Source organism: Panthera uncia, chromosome D4 (genome assembly GCF_023721935.1).
Source record: "Panthera uncia isolate 11264 chromosome D4, Puncia_PCG_1.0, whole genome shotgun sequence".
In the NCBI taxonomy this organism is placed as follows: Eukaryota; Metazoa; Chordata; class Mammalia; order Carnivora; family Felidae; genus Panthera; species Panthera uncia.
The window spans coordinates 25,221,863-25,232,855 of NC_064807.1; the positions used below are offsets into that span (position 1 = coordinate 25,221,863).

At 42.4% G+C, this 10,993-nt stretch overlaps 1 protein-coding gene across 1 annotated transcript in view; it reads left to right on the forward strand.

Annotated features, from left to right (window-relative positions):
- The window catches only part of NTRK2 (neurotrophic receptor tyrosine kinase 2), a 332,542-nt gene extending 327,178 nt beyond the window's left edge, over positions 1-5,364 (forward strand). Inside the window, exons 16-17 of the mRNA XM_049653049.1 lie at positions 2,630-2,788; positions 3,574-5,364. Of these exons, the coding sequence (XP_049509006.1) occupies positions 2,630-2,788; positions 3,574-3,759 (345 nt within the window). The 3' untranslated portion in view covers positions 3,760-5,364. The remainder of the gene's footprint in view (positions 1-2,629; positions 2,789-3,573) is intronic.
- The last annotated feature ends 5,629 nt before the right edge of the window (positions 5,365-10,993 follow it).

Genomic DNA, 10,993 nt, shown 5'->3' on the forward strand with positions numbered 1-10,993 from the left:
GTCCATGGCATTACCGGTGTGAATGCATAAGAATATAGAAAGCATAGTATCTTGCTAGGTTAACGCATCCCACGGTGTATCTTTAGTTGTCTGATTCTACATGTATGTAAGCGATTCACTCTCTGTGTCTCTCTCTCTGTCTCCACTCCCCCTGCCCCTGCACAAACACTCATTCAACTTAGTTGAATTTGCTATGTTAAACAAAATTAAATCTGGTTGTTTTTTTTTCGGCCAAACTCCTGAGACACTTCAAGAAGGCTGTGTGCATCATGACTCTCCAAGAAGTGAAGCAAGTTACTTACAGCTTATAGCATATTTGACATAACCTTTGCAGTGAGCTAGCTCTTAATATTTTTGAGGCCTGTGGTATCCAAAAGAATACCACGTGTTTGTCCATAATGTCCTACATATCTTTTTATCCCCTACAGACCAACTATATACTGATCATAAATCTGGGTTCTATTTTCAATATTCCCAAAAAATAAATAAATATGTGTTCTTCGCTAAAAACCTGCACAGAAGGGTGCCTGGGTGGCTCAGTCGGTTGATCGTCCAACCTTTGGTTTCGGCGGCTCAGGTTATGAACTCGTGGTTCTTGAGATCGAGCCCCGTGTCAGCCTCTGCGCTGACAGTGCAGAGCCTGCTTGGGATATTCTCTCTCTCTCTCTTTCAAAATAAATACATAAACTTAAAAAAAAAAAATCTGCCCAGAGACCTCACAGTCCACGGAGTCTGCACTAAGTTGCTCCTGCACCGCCACAAAGCTTCTCCTTGGTGCTGGTATATGGCTGCCAGCACCTGAGGGGACCATTCCACCTTGGTTCTTTGAGTCCTCGTGAGTATCTGGAAACACTGGTAACCCCTTGTGCATGGGCAGATTTCCTTTTCCCAAAGTCTTGGGCGCATGGGGTTACAGGGCTGTGAGCTGGGCAGTTACTCAGCAGGCCAACGGCACCAACATGGCCTCACTGATATGGCCACTGGCATCCTTTCTGGTCTGCCAATGCCTGTGTCACACGAGTTGTGTTTTGAATATCAAGCCTGATGGTTAAGTATTGACATCACCTTCAGGCGTCCCCAGGCAGCTCCATGAGAGAAATCTGTGCTCATGGAACAGTGACTTCCTGTCACCGCATGGTGAAAAGCAAGGGAGGACATTGAAAGGTGATGGAAGGCAACCTACCTCTATATGTGTATGTATGTGTATATATATTTGTATATACATATATATGTATATTCACATACATATACATATATACATCAAAGATTTGGGACCACCTTACCCCTGACCCAGGAATTTATGTCCCTACTTGTCAGATTTGGGGTCCTTGTACATAGAAGAATGGAGGGAAAAAAACACAACATGCCCTCCTCCTTTGACACTCAAGGTTCCTTTGATGCCAAGAGCATCATTGGAAATCACCAAGCATATTAGACATCTCTGACACTCTCAGCAACTCGGGCTCAGGAGTTGAACAGCCTTTTTCACGTACTCTTAGTCCATTTCTTCCCTTTAATGAGGCAGAAACGGACACAGACAATTGTAATTGGGCAGAAACTCAATGTGGCATCAGTCTAAGAGCTCAGGGGCTGACGGTTGTCATGAGGTCTGACTCCTGCTGTCTACGTGACCACCTGCTACCCCGGCATCAGGCAGCGTATTTGAGCTGGCAGTGCTGGGGTTTTCGGCCTGAAAAGTGGGACCTGCTACACCTAGGGCTGCTGTGCAGAAATTTGATCATGGTTTAAAATCAGACAGCCCTGATGTGCTACAAATCCAAAAGTGAAATTCTTAACTTTTCTCTGGGAAGTAGGAAATCATAAACAGGTGTCCTTGTCAAACAAAGTACTCTGTGTCTGTGCTAAAGCCCTTGCCATCTAACACCTCAGCCTCGGCGTTTTTTACTAAAATGGACTTTTTCAAAACTGGATTTACTTATTTGTTTTTGTACAGAAGCTCAATTGTAGTAGAGGAACGTCCTAAGCTCGGAGTCCAAAGACCTGACTTCTTTGTGTACATAGCAGTCTGAACCTCAGCTGCCTCACCTGTAAAATGGGAATAATAATTTCTGCTGTGCCCGTGGCTGGATCGTGGTGGCCAGGGTATTTGAGGCAACACTGTGCGCTCATCCTAAGACCCAGTGGAAGGAGGCTCTGGCCTTGCTAAGAAAGTAGAGTCACTTGATGGGTCATTTTGTACAGAGCTCCCTACTTGTTTCCTGGTCAAAGTGATCTTGTTAATTAGAAGACTGGGTCCTCTTCATACCAGAAAGCACGTGTGTGTGTGTGTGTGTGTGTGTTTGTGTGTGTGTGTGTGAGTGTATGTTTTATCCACGATGAACACCCGTCCAGTCATCATCTCTGCCCTATCTAGTTTCAAGAGAGAATAGGAAACAATATGAAAAAAAAAATACTTTGACTATTCTTTGCCTTCTTGTCTCTGTTGCTTGAGATTATCAAGAAATTGTATTTCCCTCATGTATTTTATAAATAATTAAAGTTAATAAATACAAATAAAGGAAAGGGACAAAGTGCCCCCCTCCCGTTTCTATTCTACACTTTTTCCGCTAATGATGGGGACTTGGTTTTCGGGTGACTGACGCCTCCTGTTCACCCCACTTTCCACCAGGTCGGTGGCCACACCATGTTACCCATTCGCTGGATGCCTCCAGAGAGCATCATGTACAGGAAGTTCACCACAGAAAGTGATGTCTGGAGCCTGGGAGTCGTGTTGTGGGAGATCTTCACGTACGGCAAACAGCCCTGGTACCAGCTGTCGAACAACGAGGTGCGCAGTGGGCTGGGCGAGACCCCCGAGGGCCGATGTTGAGAGGCATCCCTCGGCTGGAGGCCAGGAGATGATGTTGTGTGGCCTTGTTGGGAGTGTCACCTCCCACATGGCCTGCTCTGTACCTAAATGTCACGGCCAAAGTATCGTTGCTCTCTGAATTTAAGAGTTCTAGAGAAAGCAAAGCAGTGTTTGCTAACACAGCTAGATTTTTGGTAGTATTCCACTAAAGATTCAGGGCTCTCTCTTTTTTTTTTTCTTTTTTTTTTTAACATTTCACTAGAACATTGTAGTGTTTTGTTTCCCTATTTTAATTATTTTGTAGATATGTCTGCATGTGAGGCATAGCTTCTTGGTCAGGCACCTTGCGTCTTCTTCAAGCCCCCACATCTGTCTCTTATCCCAGCTCTGAAATCCAGAATAACCACTCATTTCTACGGCTTGAAGTTCCCTTATCAGTCGGTGCCCTGACACGAAAGTTCCAGGTTCCATCTCAGGCCAGTAAGACTAAAACACGTTGCAATTCCAGGGTGAGGTCTAGAAGCACCCCACAGAGATAAAGCATTTCTCTGCCAGTGTGGTGACGTCAGTGTGGCACGAAAAAGGGACAGAAACCAATCAAATTAACCACGATTTACCAGCCCATGGTAATTGCTCTCTTACTTCCAAAACAAGTGAATGCCGAGTGGGTTTCTTTAAAGCAGCCCTCTCCTGGCACTGACATCTGTTTCATTGCACTGTTTTTCCTCTTGTCTGATTCTGTCTTCGGTCTCTGTCCCGTCCAGGTGATAGAATGCATCACTCAGGGCCGAGTCTTGCAGCGACCTAGAACATGCCCCCAGGAGGTGTATGAGTTGATGCTGGGGTGCTGGCAGCGAGAGCCCCACATGAGGAAGAACATCAAGGGCATCCACACCCTCCTTCAGAACTTGGCCAAGGCATCTCCGGTCTACCTGGATATTCTGGGCTAGGGCCCTTTCCCCCAGACCGATCCTTCCCAAAGCACCTCCTCAGATGGGCCGAGAGGATGAACGTCTTTTAACTGCCGCTGGATGCCATCAATCTGCTGTTCTGCACTCCGACAGTATTAACAACAAAGACACCGAGAGGCTTTCAGAGGGAAGCCATGTGCACTTCTCCATCCGCAGACACAGTATGGACTTCTTTTTGGCATTATCTCTTTCTCTCTTTCCATCTCCCTTGGTTTCTTCCCTAGTTTTTCTTTTCTTTTTTCCTTTTTCTTTTGTCTCTCCCTTTTTTGTTTTTTGGGGTGGTTTTTTTTTTTTTTGTCTTCCTTGCTTTACAGTCCTTACTCTTTGTTTTGAATCAATCTGGCTTCTGCATTACTATTAACTCTGCATAGACAAAGGCCTTAACAAACCTAATTTGTTATATCAGCTGACACTCCAGTTTGCCCACCACAACTAACAATGCCTTGTTGTATTCCTGCCTTTGATGTGGATGAAAAAAAGGGAAAACAAATATTTGACTTAAACTTTGTCACTTCTGCTGTACAGACATCGAGAGTTTCTATGGATTCACTTCTATTTATTTATTATTATTACTGTTCTTATTGTTTTTGGATGGCTTAAGCCTGTGTATGAAACAGGAAAACTTGTGTTTAATCTGGGAAGCCTTTATCTATGGGAGATTAAAACCAGAGAGAAAGAAGATTTATTATAAACCACAGTATGGGAGGAACAAAGACAACCATTTGGATCAGCTGGCGTCAGTCCCTACTTAGGAAAAACCCAGCCACTGTTAGCTGGGAGGAATGTATTCGGCACCTTCCCCTGAGGAGCTTTCTGAGGAGTAAAAAGACTGTTGAACTCTGTGCCATGGACTATTCTTTTCCCATCACCGGAAACACTAGGGTGTAGTTGAGAGAAAAGATGGCTTCCATGGGACGCAAGATGGCGCATCACACGCTCCGACAGTCTTGTCTTTGCAGGTCACGGTGATAGCACTGGTTTGTTTTTCCAAGTGTTGTCCACTGAACCTTTGTCAAGTTTAGCTGAAAATGGGTGCATTCTTGTCCAGAGATCATTTCAGGGTCAGGTGGGAAAGCCAAAGACTTGGAAAAGATAGGACAAGCTATAAGTTCGGAGGCATTATATTGAACTTTTCAGATAGCACTTCCTCCGACTCCTACCCTCCACCCCACCCGTCCTTTCAACTGTGCAAGCAAAATTGTGCATGGTCTTCGTCGATTAATACCTTGTGTGCAGAAACTACCGCTCCAGACGTCGTGCCCCTGATATGTAGAGCAGATCCATAAAAGGTATAACTTGTATACTTAGGGGAAGCTAATGGAGTTCATTAGCTAAGTATAAATGTCTCTGGGTTGTATGGTGGTGATGGGTTTTAACGAATACGGACCCCGAAGCCACGTCGAACCAACTGTGGGACTGTGGGAAGGGAACACTCAGTTCCTAAGGGAAAAGAAACCTCACCCTGGGGGCATCACATGCATTGATGTTCAGTGTGCACAGGCCAAGACCTTGCTCTGGGTTCTGGTTGGGAGAGTGGTTTCATTCCAAGAGTACTCCATTGTCAGTTTGGGTTTTTTTTTTGTTTTTTTTTTGTTTTTTTTTTTTTTCATTCCATTAAAAGAAGTAAAAATTCAGGCACAGCATGCCATTGGGAAGCTGTGCCCAGACCGAGCTTCGGAGGTGTGCTTTTGGGTATAGTCATGGTGTTTGCAAAAAAAGGTTGTAAATTTAAATAGAAATTTACAGTTGTTTGGATGATCAGTTTTACCAAGGAAGAAAACTATTTCTGTTCCTCAAGAAAACCTGCTACCCTCTGTGAGGGGAATTTTTGCTAACTTGACATCTTTATAACACAAGCCAGATTGAAAGTGAGTGATTCTAATTCATCTTAGGACATTTTATTTCATATTTGTTTCTGAAGGTGCAATTGCTCTGTTTAGATTTTGCTTGCGCCCTTAAATCCTGGAGCACCTTGTTTTCCACGATAGGCTTCGAAAGCCAGTTTTCAAAAAATCAAAAGTGTCGATTAACAGAGAACAAAAAGAATTGCAGTAGCATCTCCGGTCAAGTGAAGGGGGTTGGACGAGATGAACCCTACAGTCCCTTCAAGTTCTGCGCTGGCCTATGAGACACGGGAGTTGAGTTGATTGTTCTCTTTGTCGGTGAAAAAAAAATACCCTCCAGAATACACATAATAATATAACGAAAGCCATATCTCCATGATATATACCTGCACGTATATATCCTATTAAGGACCCATGGTACTGTTAAAACACTGTGGCACTCTGGGAAGCAGTAAAGAAGGGGCAGATTTGTACAAAACCTCTCTAGATTCCATCAGTGATGACCTGAAAACCTGCACACGCTTGTCATTCTGCGTGACTGGCCAGCTGCGTGGGGCAGGGAGGGGCACGGGGTGGGGTGGGGGAGAAGCTGCAAGTTATTTGTTTTATTTTAACAGAGAGCAAAGGAGACAAATATGCTAAGGGGTCAAATTCAAGAAGGGCTGTGCAGTTTTAAAGCAAGGATTTGTTCAAGGCAAATGAGAAGATGGCAGCATTCTATTCCATTCCGAAGTTGTGTTTTCCTCCGAAAGTAAAAAGCAAAAAAAAAAAAAAATTCTTACCTTCTGACAAGTCCCTCAAGGTCTTGAAATGAAAGGTTCTATGCAAGTGCAAAGTTTTATAGTTATTTATATTGCTGATCATTATTCTTATTTTTTTCTCTGTTGTCTCAAGAGTATGTACTGATTTCAGAGACATCTCTCATTGAAAGAATACCAGATCGAATGAACCACCGAATAGCTTAACTCATTCATCACCGTTCTTCCACCATCCCCTCTTCTCATGCTCTTTTAATTTTGAGAAAAGGAACATCCTCGTCCTGTGTAATGATCACAGAATATGGCCTGCTATCAAATTTGTGAAAAATCCCAACAGTAGTAGGGGCAAACCTAATTCTCTAGCCCAAACTCAGTCCGACAATCGTTTCCATTTGCAAATTGTTCAATAGTTTTCCAGACACTTTTCACATCTGGTAGCCAATTATCCCCATTCTTTATGAGCGCGGGAATTGGGACTCGGAGAAGTTAAGTGGCATACTAGAAACCTCCAGGTTAGCTTCTGGCACCACTGGGACGTAATCTGAGTGTTCTAACTCTGAAGTCCGTGGTTCTGTCCACTGGAGACTCCAGGATACAAACAATCCAAGAAAGCAAGTGCACCGATCAATTCATGAAGCAGGACATGAAGTTGGAAAAGCAAAATGGAAAACGTGAGATGACAAGCAGCTGAAATATCGTGATATATAATCATGCTTATAGCTTCGGCTACATCCTCGTACACTGAACCAACATTGTAATCAGGCTTATTTAGAAAACACTTTGAACTATGCTAGAAAAGATTATATCAGAATTCATATTATACATATGCGTCCCCATCAGCGCTACCTGTGGTATTTTCATGTATTTATATGTGTGTTATAAATACTTGATTTATACATATACAAACACACATACATAGTGTGTTTGTGTGCTTATGTATAAATGTATAGGCACACAGTAATAGAGATAATTATGGGTAGGGTGCAGTATGAATAATTTGCTTAAAGTCTGCTAAATAACCAAAACTTTGTAATGTCCTATTGCGGTTAATGCTTCCATTCTCCATGTGGGTAGGACTCCATCGCACTTTTCAACTCTGCAGTACTGCATGGGTGGAAGACATATTTAAGCTAATGTGCTTCCCCAAACAACTGAATCAAAGCCATCCCACTACACTGAGTCCTTTCTCTGGCTCCTTGCAAAGGAAAACGCAGACTGAAATAGATCTCCTTATGTAAAGATCCGGGAAAGGAAACTGATTTTTTTTTCATCCTTTTGTACATTTGTATAATGCTCACCTTGTCCCACTGTGACCCCTGTACACTCGTGTTCAGAGTACAAGCATTCCAAAAGAGAGCCGGAATGTTGGGAGCCCGGTGTCTCAAAGGCCAGTGGTGAGAAGTCTAAGACCCCGTAGCAAGACGAGTGACTCTTAGGAATTCCCATATCTGAGTGGGAATGGAAGCAACAACCTTATAAAATGCTGCCTTTGCAAAGAGCCACGACAAAGGGATCCCCTGGTCAGGAACAGACTTTTCTTTTGAACCTTTCTTTTTTTGCAAATTACATCTTCTATAATGCCAATAGTATTAAATTGTATGTCTGATTAAATAAATGACTCCATACACACACACCCTCAATTCTCTTGTTCTTGTCCTCTCTCTCTCTCTCTCTCTCTTCTACTAGTTGAGGATTTTTATTTCCAATGTTGAGTTTGGTTTGACCCATTACAGAAAATCTCACGAGGGGAACGGTCCCTGACCCAACTCCTCAGATGGCTAAACGGAAGTTAAAGCACTTCCTTCACAGTGCATAATTGTGGAATGCAGAGACTCCGAGGTTGTGAAAGCAAATGGTATTCTAAAGAATTAAGGGGTGGGAGGGATTTGTAGTTAAATATAACAGCACACAAAAGGGTATTTTCTTGTTGTCAAGGCTGGAGTGAATCACTGCTGATCAAGTCAAAGGTTCTTGAATATCCTTAGTTTTGTATTGTCCTTCCTTTCCTTTTACCTTTATTTATTTATGTATTTATGTATGTATGTATGTATGTATGTATCTATTTATTTATATATTTTGACTCCATTCGTCACAAACACAAAGCAAAGCAAAAAATTATATATATATATGTATATATGTATGTATATATATATATATATATGTATATGTATGTGTGTGTGTGCGTGTGTGTGTGTGTGTGTGTGTGTGTGTGTGTGTCGCAGGCAAAACACTGTGAACTTCACAACAGCAAACAAGCAACTCTTTTGCCATCTTAACATACGTCTCAGGAGACGAAATGGGAACACATGGGGATGTCATTTTTTTTAGTCTATGCATTCTAGGCCAGGTCTGTGTGTGTTTGTTTGCTTGTTTGTTTGTTTTCCTTTGGTCTGTGCATTCACGAAAATGATCCTGAGTGAAGGTTGGCTGAACGTTCAACATATGGAGCAAGCATAATAAAAGCTGCTAATAGCCACATGCGTGGACTGGAAAAAAATTGGAGAAAATGAAATGAAATGAAATGTATAAAGGCCTACCTCTTGCAGCTTGTATATCTTACTATTGCTTTAATAATGTATAAAACAACTGGAAATGTTTTAAATACAAGGTCTTTGAATTAAATGTGGATTTTAAATATGTAATCCCTTGACAAATGACCAAATTATGGTGAAATATTGCTCCCTGAATCCCTTGATCATTACCTATCACTTACAAATCTGCCTAGAGATGTGGACACTGTCTGCATTTGCTTCTGTACATGGGGAGATGTTTGTATATATCCAGGCCATATACACACACACATTTCAATATCTCTCTGAAGATATATTGCCCCTTAAATTGTGACCTGGTATTTGAAACTCTCTTTTTCTTTGCTTTATTTTCCTTTTAATGTGACGTCTCTGTGCTGACACTTACTGGTTCTTGTTTTGCAATCTGTTTTGAGGTCCGTTGCTTTAATAAGACCCACTGCATCTTGGCTGATTTCAAAGTGACACCAGAATATCAGTGTTTAAAAAACAAAAAAAAGTTTTGTTTGTAAATCATGTGACCAGCTTCTCTCAACCTGACACGGAAAGTCTCTTGTACTACAGTGTATTTAATAAAAATGATGTCTTACAATAAATAACATCCTCCAAAAGAGACACTAAAACTTACATGATGATTACTTTAAAAATGTATAGAATTTTCACAAGGCACGTGTGCTCTTTTTTTCTGTCTGTCTGTCTTTTTTCTGTCTGTATTTTAGATGTGGTCACTGCAGATGCCTGCAGTATTCATTCATTGAAAACAAGAAGAGTGTGTGGCCTTAGGAACAGGTTCCCTGGCTGACCCCTATATAACCTGACACTTTCACCTTCTGTCCTGGATAACTACAACATCACCGTCCACCAAAATTTTCCGCGATGACATAAATGTTCTATCTGCACTGTCTGATGTGCCTAATTGGCACTTCAAATGTGGCCAGTGTGACTAAAGGACTGAACGTTAAATTTGACTTAGTTTCAATTAGTCCACATGTAAAGAGCCACATGTGGCTTGTGGCTACCATGTTATACAGCACGGAGTACGGAGATCGAATCACTGTGATTTCTAGCAGGTCAGACCTAAGCAACCTGCCAAGACACAAGTTGTGTGCCATGGCATCCCTGGGATGGGCCCTCTTTGAGAATCACAATGACCCAGGAGCAATAGCCAAAATGTCACACTCTCTTGCCTTCATGGTTAACCAGTAATTCCTAAATGGAAAAGGTGAAGGAGAACAATATAGGGGGTATTTGTCAGGGGTCTCGCAGCCTGTCTCTGCCTGGCCGGCAGGTAAGCCTGCCTCCACTTCTACTGCTCAGTATTTTCCAGTGTCTGACCTCTTCCCCTCCATCTCCTCTGAGAAGAAAGGAGACATCTGGGTAACATTCCTAGTGGAGGCTTCAGAAACCTAAAGTTTGGCAGTGGATCGTCCCCAAATCCAACTCCTCGGGAACCTCATGAAAGCCCCTCTTACTGGTGCAGATAGTTTTCCTTGAGTGAAAAAAAAATATGACCAGCTTCACGCTCAGCAGAGACTTGGGGAATTCAAAGCTATGTAAGGAGGGAAACAGCTTGTCCAAAAATCCAAATAGGATCATGTGTCCCTGTGGGATAGAGAGTATATCCCACTCCAGGAAACTGAATTGAAGGAGGAAGGCTAAACTACAGGCACTTGGCCAGCCAGAAGCCAATTTGGACTATTAACGATCCACACTTCTACCAGAACATATTCTGATAGTCCTACTGTTGAGACCATTACAATGGTATCAGTTTAAATTCCAAACCCAAGGTCAAGGTTTCCAGTGCCCTTGTCTGCTGCTTCTTCAAACACAATCCTGCAGTTCACCCTTAAAGATGCGTTTAAGGCCCACCTGCATAATCAGGATAAGTTCCTTCTCTCAAGAGCCTTACATCTTCTCCTTTACAAGGTCATGGCCAAGATTCCGGGGATTACACAGTGGGCATATGTTTTTGGATACCACCATTCAACTACGGTGTTTTATCCAACACTTAAATCAACCCTGGGAGGCAGGTACTGTTATTATCCCCAGTTTACAGATGAGAAACTGAGGCACTAAAAATTAA